Source organism: Panthera uncia, chromosome D1, assembly GCF_023721935.1.
Source record: "Panthera uncia isolate 11264 chromosome D1, Puncia_PCG_1.0, whole genome shotgun sequence".
In the NCBI taxonomy this organism is placed as follows: Eukaryota; Metazoa; Chordata; class Mammalia; order Carnivora; family Felidae; genus Panthera; species Panthera uncia.
Genome location: NC_064808.1, coordinates 46,925,414 through 46,943,316, shown reverse-complemented (window position 1 = coordinate 46,943,316; position 17,903 = coordinate 46,925,414). Strand labels below are relative to the sequence as shown.

At 36.5% G+C, this 17,903-nt stretch overlaps 1 protein-coding gene across 3 annotated transcripts in view; it reads right to left on the bottom strand.

Annotated features, from left to right (window-relative positions):
• Positions 1-17,903, bottom strand: part of SBF2 (SET binding factor 2) — a 478,944-nt gene that overhangs the window by 40,380 nt on the left and 420,661 nt on the right. For 2 of the 3 annotated variants that reach the window (XM_049650241.1, XM_049650223.1), the window contains exons 26-29: positions 15,510-15,708; positions 7,729-7,925; positions 5,267-5,407; positions 4,288-4,383 (exon numbers count right to left, since the gene is read on the bottom strand). In XM_049650241.1, coding sequence (XP_049506198.1) covers positions 4,288-4,383; positions 5,267-5,407; positions 7,729-7,925; positions 15,510-15,708 — 633 coding nt within the window. The remainder of the gene's footprint in view (positions 1-4,287; positions 4,384-5,266; positions 5,408-7,728; positions 7,926-15,509; positions 15,709-17,903) is intronic. The other variant, XM_049650233.1, reaches the window with a different exon arrangement.

Sequence of the window (17,903 nt, the reverse complement as noted above, 5' to 3'; positions counted from 1 at the left end):
TTTCCTGAGCACTGGTATTGTTCCTTCTACTCTGTTCAGGCCAAGGAGGGGAGGAAAGATGCTTGGGTGGGATGTGGGGATGGGTACTGAATTTATCCATGTGTATGAGGTACAAGCTATATTCAGTGAATACTGTATTGAAATGGACTGAACCAATCCCAGTACCAGTTATGCTGTTATTTGCTATGTGATCTTGGCCAAGTCACTTCATTTCTCAGAGCCTCTTAAAACACATATCCTAGAGATTATTACAAGGATAAAATATTACATGTAGAGAAACTGAAAAGCCACAGAAATGTAAAGGATGGAAAATTAAAAGGCTGCCTCCATGTGGCTACTTATCAAATATACTGAGCTGCTATACTTTTGTTTTTAAGAGGTAGTAGTATTGATTTCCTCATGACATTTTTGTAGTCAACAAAATAATTTATCCAAGTTGTAAGTATATGTATTTTTCCCCATGGGCCTCAAAAATGATTTTAATTCTAAATGAAAAGCAATGTGTTCTATTCACATCCTCACTTTTCCTTCACTGGTTCTTGTGTAAAAAAGGTTGCTTCCCCTGACTTAGGAACTCATCAACATGCACACAGAATGCAAAGTGGTCACCCTGACTGAGAAAAGGGTAAAGGAGAAGGTGGAAGTCAGTCTGAACTCTGGCTTATCAGCAGAGTGAGAAAGGCACACAGTGAAAATAACCTAAGGAAAAAACCAGTACCTAAGACTCTATCATGATGAAAGGAATGAAAAGGTAGTAAAGATACATAGAAGAGAAAAAGGAGAAGGTTAGGAGGAAAATTTAGAACTAGGAGGATCTTTCCATACAGGAAGGATGAGGAATTTCTGGAGAAGTGGTGCCTCACTATCTGGAAAAATGAAGAGACTCTCCTTGAGGGTAGGAAAGAGGAAATGAACTATTTGCAGGGTGTGGAAACATCCACACCTAGTCTGGCCCTGGCCTATGTGGGTGTGTGTCTGCCTGTCATGGTCATGTTAACAGGGAATCTTCTAAGACTTCCCAAATTGCTTGCCCAGTCCATTCTTGGTATTCAATGTGAGGAGGAATGACCCTGTTGGAAGAGACAAAGGAAGCAGCTCTAGGGATCAGAGAAGTTGAAGACACCAGGAAACAGCAGTATCTCATCTTCCAGTTAACCACTGGGACCTTGGAAGATCTGGGAGGCTTTGGCATTGAGGAATTAGGAGATGGAATAAAAGAGTAAGATATATGTTTCTGGATCCTAGTTTAAGATACCAGAATGATGAGTATCTGGTTAGGAGCAAAAAACTATCATGAGGAAACACAGTAAGTTCACAATAATTTTCAGAAGAAAATATTTGGGAAGGGTGTCAGAAATAATAATTATGACCTCATTATGCCCAGAATGGATCAGAAATTAAATGGGAGATTTTGACCCTAAGAGGTAAATACAGCTTTTTAGGTACTTTTGAGAATAGCAAAGAATAAACTCATGATTAGAATGTAACCACAAGTGGGGATCCCCTTGTATAAAAAAGGCTGAGTCTGAGGCCAGTATTAAAAAAGAGAAGATAATGTAGGTGAAACACATTGGTGAATGTCCATGAGCCTTAGGTGCTAACATAGAAGATGAGACCATTTTGCATCTGAAATTTATATTACAAGTCATCTGGCCAAATGGAGGAATAAATAATGTGTCCTTGATGAAGTTGACAAAGGCAAAACTCAAGAGCAGAGCATGGAAAACTGTTGACATGCCTTGCTGACCATACAAACTTGCAGATGCTAAACAAAGCAATAAGGGGAACTGCAATATTGGGCCAAATTTGGATAGGAGCTCTGGGCAACAGAAATACTAGGCAGGAATCTTAGGAGAAAGTCACTGTACTATCTTTTAGTTCAAATTCACCAAGAAAGAAATGAGAAGAACGAGGCCTATATCTTAAACTTTAAAACAATGGTATTTAAAAAATTCCAAAGAAAGCTATATAGGACTATAATGGGTTATATAGCTATAAAGCTATATATGACTGTGTGCCTCCACCCCAATTCATATGTTGAAGTCTTAACGCCCAGCACCTAAGAATGTTGCCTCATTTAGAAATAGGGTTATTGCAGATGTAATTCATTAAGATGAAGTCATACTGGAGGGCGATGGAACCCTAATTCTATATGATCAGTGTCCTTATATGAAGGGAAAATTTGGAGACAGACACAGAGGGAGAACATCATGAAAAGATGAAGGCTGATACCTGGGTGATGCTTCTACAAACTAAGGAAAGCCACAGATGGCTAGTGAGCTACCAAAACCTAGAGGGGAGGCATGGGACAGATTCTGCCTCATTGTCCTTAGAAGGAACCAACCCTGACAACATCTTGATTTTGAACTTCTAGCTTCCAGAAAATGATGAGACAAATGTCGTTGAAGACAACCAGTTTGTGGCACTTTGTTAAGGTAGCCCTAGAAAACTAATACAGTGACCTTTATTTCACTAATTCACAAGATGAGTGAAAAAGGCTGAAAGATATTAGGAAATCCTGTAATTATAGAACATTCTAATGAGGTGGGAAAAAAGTATCTAAAGAACCAATATGACTGCTAGGAGATGTGCATAGTAATCTGGTTTTTCAAAAGGGAAAAAAGTGAATTTTGTAAAATAAAGCCTTCCTGTATGTTGATTCTGAACTAAATTCTAGAATGGATGCTAGTGGATAATTTGTGATTATTTAGGAAAAAGCACTAATTCTTATAATGAGTCATGGTAAACTAACCATATAATCTTTTGTGATATAATTAATACTTGGAAAGACTGGAAAACACCAAATTAAAGAGATTGGCAGAGATTTAGAAATATGGGTCAGGTGAGGTTGAACTGGTATGTATTAATAGATCAATCTCTTTCTTCAGGGAAGCTTCTATATTAGTTTGATGAAGACTTTTGCCCTTAGCTCTGGCTGTTTAATATTTTTAAACAACAAATTACATGACAGCAGAGATCAAACTGATGCATGAGAAGAGGCTTGGGAAAATGTCTAATATAGAGGCAGACAGAATTAGGATCCAAAGTCTAAAACAATAGTCCGTGTAAAACAAGATGGAATTTTGTAGGTATAGTACATAGTAAATTTAGGTTCAAAAACCAACCCTCAAGGCTAGTACTGTATATTGTTAAGAACAATAGCACATGGGAAGAGATTTCAAGTGATCTTAATCACAGTGTGGGTCAACCTAATGATGGGGCCATCCTCATATCTGATGTAATCTTAGGCTGCATGAGTTCAAATCCGTGGAGAGTTCACTGAGTGACAAAGATGGTGAGTGGAATGCAACTGTTCCAATTAGGGATATTTGGAGTTAATGGAAGCTCTCAGAGAGAAAAGATCAGATCAGTTTTTAAATCCGAAGGGCTGGCATGTGGGAGATTAAGATTTAGAATTTTCTGACTGTAGAGGGCAGATTATGCAAAGTTACATAGGGGCAGATTTTTAGATCAATATGAGAAAGAATTTTCTAACAAATATAGAGTTGCTTACAAATGCAAGGGACTACTTTTAGGAAGAAATGAGTTTCCCATTACTGATGATGATCAAGCAGAACTTGGATCATTCACTTGGTAAATTTTCAAGGGGATTCAGCATCACACAGACGTGAGAGAAAAAACCCAAGATTATATAAATCCATTGTAAAATAGGAAGTTTTACAATCAAGATACTTGCTCTGTAATTACCTCTGAAAAGTAAAAGAATCTCACATAATCTCCAGATACCAAAGTGGACCTCCTTTGGGGCTAGAAGAGCAAATACAGGCCTTTCTCTATTTCCTTATGCCAAAAGCTAAAAAGCCCAGAGGGAAAAAAAGAGTAACCTGGATATCATTCTCTTCTGTTCCCTAAACTAGCATTTCAGAGAACAGGAGTAAAAATTACAGGCATTGGGGAAGCACAACTCTTGGAGTCTGGGATTACTTCTCTCTAGCTGCTTATGCTTCGGTGATCAGCCTTTCTACCCTGCAAACCTGAAGCATTGTGGAGTATTCATGGGGCTGACCACTTAGACACGCTCCCCTCACCTCCCACTGCTTCCAAAATCATCAATAGCTAAGATTTCAGCAATTATTATACATTTTGTCCCATGCAGCTAAACTCATCTGCCACAACACCAGTAACAAATTAGACCATTTATTTCGAAAAGGGTAATTAAGAACAATTTGAACCATAATTAGTTGATTTAGAGTATCACTATCTAGAGTAAAGTTTTCTGATTTTAAGGTTGTATCAGTGCTCAGTTATAAAATCAATCTTACTAACCTCCTCGAGCAAAGCTATTGGATGGGTTTACATCCAAATGTCCTGGCACTACCTGCTTAAGCACAGTGGACATTCTTGAAGTCCTCCTTTCAGTCCCTGAAAGTCAGCCAAAAAGAAGAACAAAAACCATGTCGTTCAGGTTAACATTACTCAAATGACAAAAAGTTATCTTCATGTGTAGCATGTCTAATTGCTGCCAAACATTGTACTTTTTAAGTACCCAAAGCTTTAATAGAGATAACAAGGCACTGTTACTATTTCCTCAGAGATACACACGTTTGCAAGATTATAGAGAGTTAGGTTTGGCAAGTGCAATCAGAGAATTTAATGATAAATGAAGCAAGGCATGCATGGTGTTACTTTACAAGAAAAGCCACTTTCTGCTTATGTTGAGCTAATTCAAATAGCTGATTAAGCCAAGGAGACCAACTTTTCAAGTCACATGCTCCTGTGTCTAACACATTAGGGTTACCTCTACATGAACCCTTTGGGGTTCCATCACATGATAACTGAAACAGAATATTAGTACAAGTCTTAATGGCTTCATCCACATCTAATGAAAACAAACTGTACTACAAATCATAAAAGGTTGCAGAAATTTCAGGAATTTCAAACTTATACATGATGATTTACTACATAAGCATTTAATAATCAGGTGTTCAACTTATACATTCCACTTTGTAATAATATTTTAAAGTCTATGTAAAATAGATTCTAAGAAAAAAGAGATAACTTTATTTATGTTCCCAGCTCCTATTATTCTTTTAAAAAGAAAATAATTGAATCTCCACATTTGGTTACTGTTACTAGACATTAACAGTGGTATGCTGATTTTTAGGTAAAAGGAGCTAAAGTTATAGTCCCATAGGGTAAAACTTCAAGGGGTCATACTGAAGGAACAGTATAAATAACTGAAGAGACTAACCCAAGGAATGAAGCTTTCATAGTTGTCAAGAAGAAAAGTATTATCAAATCTTACCTGGAGACAGAGCAAGGGCTGGTCTGACAGTAAGGGTGTTATTGCCACTGAGTTTCTGTTGGACAGAAACTGCATTCAGTAAGGCTTGCAAGTATTTTTCTTGTTCTATGCTACTGGAAGATTCTAAAGAGGAGGTAGGAGCTATAAAAGAAAAAGATAGTGAATAAAACAAACTGTCTCTATGTTAAGACATCTACCTACCTACCTACCTACCTATCTTATTCTTTCTGTGTATCTTCAAATTACCACACCCAAATATAGAAACCAGTCCCATTTACAGCTGTAAACTATTAAATGGCTATCCTCCTATGATACTGGTTTCACCACACCTACTTCTTGCTTGCATCATCATCAGAGATGGCTCTGCCATCCTCCCAGAAAGAGCCTAGGTCTGGAAAACCAGCACAGGGCTGTCCTTCCAAGAATTGGTGTAGTTATCCTGTCCATACCACTGTTTGAGAGCAGAGGATGGAATGGGTTCCCTAGGTATCCCAGAATGGCACCCATACCAGTAGTTTTCTTCTAATTCTGCCACAAAGGCCTAACAGGGCACATGAACTTGTAGGAGTCTGTTGCAGGAAGAGTGAAGGAAGATGGGGAGAAGGTAGCAACAGCCACTGCCAGATTCCCTAGTCCTTCTAAGAGAAGGGCAGAGAGGGAATGCCTCTGTGTATGCACGGAGGGAAACAAATGTGAGAACAATTCTGGGTTGGAGGGAGTCTGAGCTGGTTTGTGTGGAACAAAGAATCACTAAAACTGGCCCAGGCACTTTAAAGAGGCATCATGGGGGACTCATTAGAAAGACAACAGATATAAACAACTTTTTTTTACATCCTGAACAAAAAATTAGCATAATTATATTTTATAAACTTTAAGGTGCCATTATTATATTTTATGAACTCTAAGATGTCATAAATTATAAGATGCACCATTATTTTATGTACTAAGAATTAAAAACTCTTCCATTTAAGGGTGCCTGGGTGGCTCTGTTGGTGAAGTGTCTGACTTCAGCTCAGGTCATGATCTCACAGTTCATGAGTTTGAGCCCTGCATTGGGCTCTGTGCTGACAACTAGAGAGCCTGGAGTCTGCTTTAGATTCTGTGTCTCCCTCTCTCTCTCTCTCTCTCTCTCTACCCCTCCCCTGCTTGTGCTCTCTGTCTCTCAAAAATAAATAAACTTAAAAACAAAAACAACTCTTCCATTTAAACTATGACAACTCTCTGATCACATCAATTTTAAGATGTATCCCAATTTCAAAGACATTAAAATGTGAGCATATGTGTGAGCTCAAAAATATGAAATACAGCAAATTTATATTAGATTAAAAAATCAGAAACCAGCTAGTAAAATAGTTTCAACTTTTTCCAATGAAAAATTAACATAGTCATCAATGATCAGTGATATATCCATCAATGCTCCCAAAATGATTCCCTCACTTTATGTAACTTACATATGCTGTGTTCTGTTATATCCACTATGTGGCTTGGGAGGATTCCTCAGTGTCGAAATAGTTAAAAACAAATTGCCTTTAATTATACTAGTGTTGAGACTCCAAGACAGGCAGGATAATGATGATGATGATGATGATGATGTTGTGTGTGTGCTGCCCTCAGCTGAATGATCAAAGATACGCTAGCCAACCTTTAACTTTCAGGAGGGAAATGGACGAGAATAAAGAAGAGATATCAAAAGTACATGGTTCTACCCGCTGAACCACAGAACTTGACTTACCTCATTTCCAAAGAGTTAAGAACACAGCCATCCCTAAATTGGATCTGATATGTTGGTGGTCTATTGTTTAATTTTACTGAACATTTACTATAAGCTAGAAATTATGGGAAAGGTCTGCAGAATATAGCTTCTGACTGACTTCAAGACCTCAGACATAGTACTTAAAAATCCTCAGAAAAAGAGACAGTAGTACTATCTGCTTTCTTAAGTTGGCCTTCTTCTAGCTTCCTAAAATATTATTTTCTTAAGAGTTTCTTTTAAGGCAGCATTTTGGTCATTGGTTTGTGGACTTGTTTGTGTGTGTGCATGTTACTTGTAGGAATGAGATAAAATATCTCATATTACATGGGCCAGAGAATCCCTACTTGCCTCTGAAGCTGTTAAATATATTTGGATACTCCCCAGAAGGAAAGAGAAAGATTAGTATACTCTAGTTTCCATCTGTGGATAGTTTGGTTTGCTGAAATAAAAATAGCCTAGAACAAAAGGCTATTATGATAATTTATATTAAAATACAAATATAGACAGACATATTTAGCAAGATGCCAAATTCAAGGTGGAAACCCACATTGTCAAATAGTAAATGTTTCATATTGCACCGTGGAGAAGTCTGTGTGCGAGAGAAGGCCTGATATAAGGGCACAATTGACACTCCCAGATATCACTTCCTTTATTTTTAGGAATTCTCTAAAGTGAAAGGATCACAACTGTGCTGTACAGAGATGCTTACCTGCCTGAGGGGAGTTCTGAGATTTGAAAAGACCAACCACTCCCTTCCCATGGAATCCTCCAGATCGGAGAAGCAGGGTACTGCTTTTTGAATTCTTCCAACATACAACAGGCAGGCGATTGTGTCGATAGCAGCGGGCGACTCTTGGTAAACTACTGTCTTGTACAGCTTGAGGTACAACCAAAAGGCCAGGATAGCTTCAGGGACATGGAAAGGAGAAAAAGAATGAATGGGGTGAGAGAGTGGGAATGGGAGAGAGAAAGGGAAAGAAATGGGGAGAGAGGGAGAGAGAGAATATAAGAACATGAGTATCATAGTAGCACAGTAATTTTCTAAGACTCAGAAACATACTGGTTGAGGGGTAAGACGTTTATTTTCTTTTATTTATTTTTTAAAAATTATTTATTTATTTATTTATTTACTTACTTACTTAATGTTTATTCATTTTTGAAAGACAGAGAGAGACACAGCACAAGCAGGGGTGGGGCAGAGAGGGAGGGGGACACAGAATCTGAAGCAGGCTCCAGGCTCTGAGCTGTCAGCACAGAGCCCGATGTGGGGCTCTGCGAGATCATGACCTGCGCTGAAGTCGACACTTAACCAATTGAGCCACCCAGGTGCCCCTACTGTTTTTAAAGTTTATTTATTTTGAGAGAGACAGGGAGAGTGCAAGTGGGGGAGGGGCAGAGACAGAGGGAGAATCTCAAGCAGACTCCACACTGTCAGTACAGAGTCCATGTGGGGCTCAAACTCACGAGACCATGACATCGTGACCTGAGCCAAAATCAAGAGTTGGATGCTTAACTGACTGAGCCACTCAGGTGCCCCAAGACATGTATTTTAAACATGGAACTTAGTTTTAACTCAGTTCTTCAGGGTTTGAGAAAAAAAGCCCTAGATAGTGAAAATAGCTAATTTATCCACTAATCCGTAGTCTTTTTTGAAATAAGCCCCCTTCAATGACACTGCAGGTGGAATAACCTAAGCCTAGAAAATAAGAATTCTGGGGCTCCTGGTTGGCTCAGGCGGGTAAGTGTTGACTTTGGCTCAGGTCGTGATGTCACGGTTCATGAGTTGGAGCCCTGCGTCCGGCTCTCTGCTCTCAGCACAAAGCCTGCTTCGGATCCTTTGTCTCCTTTTCTCTCTACCCCTACCCCGTTCATGTGTTCTCTCTCTCAAAAACAAAATAAATTAAAAAAAAAAAAATAAAAATCTTGTGTTGGGCGCCTGGGTGGCTCAGTCAGTTAAGCATCTGACTCTTGATTTCTGCTCAGGTCATTATCTCATGGTTGGTGAGATCAAGGCCTGAGTCAGGCTCTGCACTGACAGCACAGAGCCTGCTTTGGATTTTCTGTCTCCTTCTCTCTCTGCTCCTTCTCTGCTCTCTCTCTCCCTCTCACAATACATAAACTTAAAGAAAATTAAAGTAAAAAAAAAATGCTATATAGAATTACTAAAAAGGCCTCTGTTAAACTGATGATTTCCTTTGTCTTACACACTACTTTTTGTCAACTTGAAATATAGATTGTAAGATTAGTGGATTAATAGCAACTTTATGAGGATGACAAGTCAAATTGTCAACTCATTAGTCTGCTGCAGTAACAGCTGAGAATAGAGCACACTAACATTAGTCTGCCTGAGATGGTGAAAGAACTAAAAATCAAAACCAAATGATTTTTGGTTATGAGAACAGTATGTTCAAAGGTCAAAATAAGTTTAAATATTTTATTGACACTACATGTTGATAATTTTTAAGAAAAGATTAGCTCATAAAGTTACAGGATATGACACTGGGAAAATACAAAACAAAGTACTTTGTTTTTTAGAATAGGAAGCACAAGAAGATAGGCAGGTTTCAGAGTCATTTCCTTTAGTTTATTTAGAAATATTACACTAAAGAGATTTCATATTAATAACCTCCCAAGAGGAGGTTATTACTGTGATATTTTCTAAGACTCAGAAACATACTTGTTGAGGGGTAAGACATTTATTTTATTTTTTTTAAATTACAAAAATTATTTATTTATTTTTAAAGTTTATTTTGAGAGAGACAGGGAGAGGCAAGTGGGGGAGGGGCAGAGACAGAGGGAGAATCTCAAGCAGACGCCACACTGTCAGTACAGAGTCCATGTGGGGCTCAAACTCATGAGACCATGACATCGTGACCTGAGCCAAAATCAAGAGTTGGATGCTTAACTGACTGAGCCACTCAGGTGCCCCAAGACATGTATTTTAAATATGGAGCTTGAAACACAAATGAATTAACACAAAAAAATCCATATCATTACTACCTGGGTCAATAAATTGACCATTACCAGAATCCAAGAAGATCCCCTGTATCTCTTTCCAATCACTATTTCTCTCTCCTCCTCAAAATTTACCACTCTCCTTGACTGCTAAAAAACTGGATGAGTTTTCTCTGTTTCTGAATTTTAGATAAAAGGAACAAATAAAATTTATTCTTTTGTATCTGGGTTCTTTTAGTCAACATTATGTTTGTGAGATCCATCCATGCTACTGCATATAGCTGTAGTTTATTTTCATTGTGTATAGTATCCCACTATGTGATTACACTATCTCTTCTTCTATTGTTGATTTTGAGTAGTTTATTGTTTTTGACTATGTGAGAAAAATGTTGCCATGAACATTCCTGTAGATGTCTTTTGGGAGCACATATACATTTCTATTGGAAATTCTGGGCAAATAACAGGTTACGCATATGGTCCATAGATGTTTAGCAGATACTGCGAGACAGCTTTCCAAAGTTGGTTAACCAATTTACAGTCCCACAAGCAATAAATGAGAGTTCCACTTGCTTGACATTTTTACTAGTACTTTGTATTGTTAATCTTTTAAGTTTTAGCCATTTTTGCAGGTATAAAGTAGTCTCATCGGGACTTTAATTTATATTTGTCTAAAGACTAATAGGTTGAACATCTTTTCAGATATTTATTGGCCACCAGGATGTCTTCTTTTGTGAAGTTCCTGTTTAAGCCCCCTGCCATTTTTTTATTGCCTTTTTACTCTTTTAATGTTTCCTGATGTTCTTCTGATATCTACAGAAGGTCTTAATTTATCAGTCTTTTATTTTATGGATAGTGCTTTTCCTGTCCTAAGCAATCTTTTCCTACTTCAAGGTTATGAAGATATTCTTCTATCTTCTAGAAGCTTTATTATTTTCACCTTTTACATGTAGACCCATAGACCAGTGGGAATTGATTTTTGTGTATGATATAAGGCAGGAGTCAAGATTAATTTTTTTTCATATGGATATCCAGCATATTGAAAAAACATCTTTTATTGACTGCTGTTAAGTGCTATCTTTACCTTAAATCAAGTGTCCATATATGTTGAGCTGTTTTATATTCCCTATTTTGCCCCAATGGTCTGACTATCCTTGTGTCAATCCCATACTATTTTAATTACTGTAGCTTTATGAAAAGTCTAGGTATCCTACAGTATTATTCTATAAGACTATCTTGACTATTCCTGACCTTCTGAAGTTTTATATAACTTTATATATTAAAGTTTATATACTCTTTATATATTAAAAGAATCATCTTTTTAATTTCCATAAACATTTTGCTGGAATTTTGATTGGGACTGCACTGAATCTATAGACCAATTTCTGGAAAAATTATAGTTTTAAAGGGTTTTTTTTTTAATGTTTTTATTTATTTTTTGAAACAGGGAGAAAGCATGAGTTGGGGACAGGCAGAAAGAGAGGGAAACAGGAACCAAAGTAGGCTCCATGCTGCCAGCAGGGAGCCCAATGTGGGCCTCAAACTCACGAACTGTGAGATCATGACCTGAGCCCAAGTTGGATGCTTTGCTGACTGAGCCACCCCAGGTGCCCTGAAAAATTACAGTTTCAAAGTACTGAGTATTCAAACCCAAGGACATGAAATATCTATTTATTTATATCCTTAATGGTCCTCAATATTGTTCTGACTGTTCCACATAGAGGTCTTGTATATCTTTCATTAGAGTTATTCCTAAGTAATGCTTTTTAGAGCTATTCTAAGTAGTGTCAGTACCAAAATAACATCATTTAAAATTACATTTTTTTATTATTTACCTTTGCTATGTATATACTAATTCTTGTATAATAATTTTGTACCAGGGACCTAACTAAATTCATGTATTAATTTTAAAGGTTTATTTGTAGATTCCTTCAGATTTTCTAAGTATACAAGCAAGTCATCTGTGAGTAATGATAGTTTTCCTTCTTTTCAATCTTTATGCCTTTTATTGTTTCTTTTTCTAGTCTTTTGGCACCTTTTAGGACCTCTAGTATGACACTGAGTAGAAGTCGTGATAGTGGGCATCCTTACCTTGTCCTGATCTCAGAGTAAAAGTTTTCAATTACAATTACTTTCAAAAAGTAATTTTTGCTGTAGGATTTTTTAGACACTAGATAAGGAGCTTCCCTTATATTTCTAAATTGATAAAAATTCTTCTTTTAAAAATCATAAATGTACATTATATTTTATAAAGTGCTTTTCTGTATATAGTGAATTTATATTTTTCTTTTTTCTTTTTTTTCTTGGAATAAAAAAAATTATCAATTTGGAAATGTTTTTGCCCCATTTTCACAGTTCACTTGTTCTGCAAGTTCTGCACTTGAGTTTGAGATCCCCCAGAGGCAAATATTCAAGCTTTGTGCACGAATTTCCATAGGAGGAGGGAGGGGTGGGCTTGAGGATCACACGCCCCTACAGTTTCCCTTGCCTCTCTGGCCTAGAGGAATCTTCTGTCTGGCTGTCCCACCACGTACTGTCTCCAGGACCTTCCATCACTGCATGCTTTGGACCAGGCTCACAGTAGCCATTTCTGCTTTGATTCCCCTCCTGGAATGCAACATATTTTTTCTTTTTAATTCTTTTAAGATGGTGAATTATACTGATTGTTTTTCAATTTTCAAGCCAGTTTTGTATTCTTACAATAAACTCCACTTGGTCATAATGAATTGTCATGTGTGATTTTGTAAAAGGCAGTTTTGCATGGTGTATTCGTTCTGTACTCTTACTTTCGACTTTTCTGAATTCTTGTATATTAGATATCTCCCTTTAAAGCAGCATAAAGCTTTAACAAAATTCTGGTAATATTTTTCTTTTAATTGGAACATTTAGTCAATTGATAAGTAATGTAATTACTGATATATTTGAATTTAAATTTACCATCTTACCATTTGCTTTCTATTTGTTCCATCTGTTCTGTGTTCCCTTTTTTCTCCTTTCTGCCTTCTTTTGGATTATTTTTTATTATTCCATTCCTTTCTTCCTAATATACTATTTGAGGGATATATATTATTTTATATCACTATAAACATTTTATTACAAGGGCTCTAATAAGTGGTCTGTTATTTTATTTTGTTTCTGACAGATCAAAATGAGCAATGAGGTCTGTTTTCTCACTGGCAGGCAGGATTTTGATCGCATGCTTCCCAAACAGCAGGACATTACACCTTGATACCACGACTTACACTATCTACAAAAAGAATTTAATTAGAAGGATAGAGTATCCAGGAAAATTATTGCATACTCAACAGAATCACAATCTTTCAGTACTTAATGAAAAATTTTTATTTGGCCCAAATCTCAAACTGTATTTCCCACTTGTTTCTCAAGTTTCATAATGGTATTTTTTATTATATATGTTTTTGTTTTTCTGAAAATACTTTTAATTGCCTTATTTTTGAAAAATACTTTTGTTGTGTGTACAACCTAGGTTGATGATTATTTTCTTTAGCTTACTGAAGATTTGATTCCATTGCCTTCTTACTTTGTTGATACTGAAATGTCATTCATCATTGCTATTCCTGTTTTGGTGAACTTTCTCTTTTCTCTGACTGCTTGGTGTCCTCTTCTTAGATGTTCTGCGGGTTCAGTTCAATACCTCTAGATGAGGACTTATTTGCTTTGGATTCATTTTGGCTTCCTGGACCTGAGGACTGGTTTCTCTCAGCAATTCTGAAAAATTCCCTGCAGTTAGTTCTTTAATATTGGCATTTCCTCTATTATCTCCAACAGAAGCACCAATCACATTAAACCTCTCACTCAATCCTGCATGTCTTTGGTCTTTTTCTTTTTCTTAATTTTAATTCCAGTATAGTTGAAATAATGTTCAATTAGTTTCAGGTTACAATATAGTGATTCAACAATTGTATACACCACACAGTGCTCATCGAGGTAAATGTACTCTTGATCTCTTTCACCTATTTCACCCGTTCCCCCCACCCACCTTCTCTCTGGTAACCATCTGCCCTTTATAGTTAAGAGTCTGTTAGTTTGTCTCTCTCTCTCTTTTATTTTCCCTATGTTCATTTGTTTTGTTTATTAAATTCTACATATAAGTAAAATACATATTCTACACATAAGTGAAATCATATGGTATTTGTCTTTCTCTGACTGACTTATTTTACTTAGCATTATACTCTCTATATCCATACATGTTATACTGTCTAGATCTATGCTGCAAATGGCAAGATTTCATTCCTTTTTGTGGCTGATATTCCATTTTGTGGCTAATATTCCATTGTGTGCATATGTGTGTGTGTGTATGTGTGTACTTCTTGATCCATTTGTCAGTTGGGCTGCTTTCATAATTTGGTTATTGTAAATAGTGCTGTTATAAACATAGGGGTGCATATATCCTTTTGAATTAGTGTTTTCATATTCTTTGGTTAAGTATCCAATAGTGCGATTACTAGATCATATGGTAGTTCTATTTTTAACTTTTTGAGAAACCTCTATACTGTCTTCCAGAGTGGCTGCACCAGTTTGCATTGTGGTTTTGATTTGCATTTCTCTGATGATGAGGGATGTTGAGTACCTTTTCATCTGTTGGCCAAGTATTTATAAATTTAAACTGTCATTTAAAATGAGATATCTATAGTTCTTTAAGAACAGTGGGGTTGAAACTAATAGTAACATTAAGACAACTTTCTAAAATATGTACAAAGTGCTTTCACAGCATTATTCTGTTTAATCAAAGCAAGAATTTACGAATGCAAAGGAAACAGCTTACCCAGAGATGAAAATGATTAAACTTGTACATGGCAGAATGTAGTTTTAAAAAATATAAAGCATGAAATAGGGCCTTACTGATATAGGAAATAGTGAGAGATGACAAGAATAGAAACAAGAAAACATGTTCATTTACATTCTTTAAGTACTTTCCCTTGGAAATATTCTAATTAGACAGCACAAGAAAACCCTGCCTACACTTGGGTCAACAAATTACAGCCCGTGGGCCAAAACACGCCCTGCCCATTCATTTACTTACCATCTATGGCTGCTTTTTGGCAGAGTTGAGTAGCTGCAATGAGACCATATGGCCTGCAAAACTGAAAATATATAGTATCTGGCCCTTTAAAGAAAAAGTTTGTGGACCCCTAGCCTACAGCAGACCTTCATCTCTCCTATCTGCCTGGGCAAATTCTATTTTTATTTCAACTTATCTTCAGACATAGATGTTAGAAAAGATGCAAATGGGAAGAGAAAGACAAGAAAAAATCATATAGGAGACAAAAACTTTTACCTTTCACTCTTTGATCTAATCTAGGCACTGTTCAGTAATATAATTATACTTCTGAGAATGCCAAGGAGATGCTTACTCATGCTGCATAAAAACTACCCCTTAAACACACATTTCCCTGGAGAGCTTGCTCCTAGTTTTCTGGCATTTTTCTCCCTCTGGGCTATGGAGACAAATAGCCCATTCAAGACTCAAATGGAAGAAAGGAAAGGTGTCTTTTTAGAGGCCACTAACAGACTTACCTCCGGCAGAGTGAATACATCCTGTTGGAGGCAGTGATTCGAAAATACTCTGGTTTTGAGCGAGAAGAGCTGCCACTTATGGTTCCCAAACCTAAACGCTGATAGTCTCTGAAACAAGCTTTTTCCACTAACTGTTCCATTGTAGACTTCTCTGAGGCCTTCAGAGTGGTATTTGTGGGGAGTTCACTATCATCTGAAACTGTGAATGCAGAAACAGATTTTGAAAAAATGATATAGCTCAAAGTAGAGGATTAAAAGCTTCCCTTTGAAGAGGATTCTTAAACCAAGAGAGTTTTATGTTAGGGCTACAGGCACTATGTATGTCACAGTTTAAATCATATTAATTCTTTGAAGAATCATTATGTCCAAACATAAATTAAAACAGTAATGGATAGTCAAGAAATAAAATATCAGAAGCTCAAAATGTGAGGGAAATTAACTCAAAATGCCAGGGAAGGGCCGCCTAGCTGGCCCAGTTGGAAGGGCATGCAACTCTCGGTGTTGGGGTTGTGAGCTTAAGCCCTGCGTTGGGTGCAGAGCCTTCTTTCTTTCTTTTTGTTTTTAATTAAAAAACTTTTAATTAAAACAATTTTAATTATGACAATAATTTATTGTCAAATCGGCTAACATACAGTGTGTACAGCGTGTTCTTGGTTTCAGGGATAGATTCCCATGGTTCTTTTTTTTTAAATGTTTTATTTAGTTTAGAGAGAGATGGTGAGCATGAGCAGTGGAGGGGCAGAGAGAGAGTGAGACAAAGGATCTGAAGCAGGCTCTGCACTGACAGCAGAGAGCCCGATGTGGGGCTTGAATTCACAAACTGCAAGATTATGACCTGAGCCAAAGTCGGATGCTCAACTGACTGAGCCATGCAGGTGCCCCAGGTGTAGAATTGACTTAAATAAATAAATAAATAAACTTTAAAAAAAATGCCAGGGAAATTAACTCAAAGTTTCTAAAAACAATATAATTTTGAATTCATTAGCCGTATTTTTCTGTTTCAATCTAGCTTGTTTACTAATGCCAAAGTATAGTGATTTCTATTTAGGACTCTATAAAATAAAAACTCAAACTCTGTCAGAAGCTAACTCATCAGTAAAATTTATCTTTAATATAATCTCTACACAAACTTCATCATCCACATTTCAGTTAACTTTTCAGAACATAAACTTTTATTAGAAATTTCTAGATTAAGCAGAAATTCACTGGTGGGAAAAGACCTTTCTTAGAGGGGTATCAAGACACTATACTTTTTTTGTGGAAAGTATTTTGTCAGAGGATGTGGTACACATGGAAACTCCCTCACAATGTTGCAATCACAGGTTACAGAATCTCTTAAGATTTTAGATGTGGAAGGATTTACCCAATAATCAAGCATTTTAGGGAGGATTTAAAAAAACCCCAACATTCCTAATTGGTACCATTATGTTCTAACTGAAAAAAAAAGTCCATGTTAAGAACTGTCCTAATTTACTTTTTTATTTATTTCTACAGTGAGAGAAGCCAAATTAAAGTTTCAGAATTTTTGGATATGTACTCAAAGATATGTAACCTCAAGGGAAATAATAAGGCTCTCTTCCATTTAAAAAGAAAAAAAACCCTAACAGCTTATCCCTACAAATATAAGACTTTGTATTTTAGTTCGTAAACTTCACAATGCAAACATATCATCAGGTATCAGCTTTGTGTTGGCCTCTTATTTTCAGAGAAGCACAGAACATTATATAATTTGGTGTTTTGGTGGCATTATTATCATAGAATAATAGTTTTTCTTTTGTGTAATCATTAAAACTTCAAATTAGAAGAGTCAGTAGTGATGGATAATTTTTTATGGCTTTCCATGTGACTGTAAAGAGGCCAGAATTCCAAAAAATGGTTGTTTCAGTAATACATAGTGGGTCTGTTCATTGCTCTCAGAGTATGTAGCTACCCATACTGAAATGGAGACCTTTAGCCAGTGATCTCTTAAAACATGAGGTTTCTTTCTTCAAAAGATTCTTTGCTATTATTATTATTAGTAGTGGTATAGTTACTGGTGATTGATTCTAAGATCTTGAAAAGAAAAAGGGTGCAAAGGCATCCTGCCTCCTACTAGATCAGATTATCCCTAGTGTTAATTCCATAAGCATACTCTGTAGTGGGTTAAGAAATAGAAAACAAACATTTTGTGACTGTTTTTCTGCCTCTATTTTCCCAACCGAGAAGAATCTTAGCTTCTCAGATTCTGTTCTTTTGAATATGTAGTAGGCATTTTTTTTCTTACCATCTAAGGATCCCTTCATCTTTGGTCCCTCATTTTGATTAAGAGTATCCACAATGTTCTCATTCCAAACACAAATCTTTAATTTTGAATACCCAATGTCCTTGTTTCCTTATTCTTATTGCATAATGACA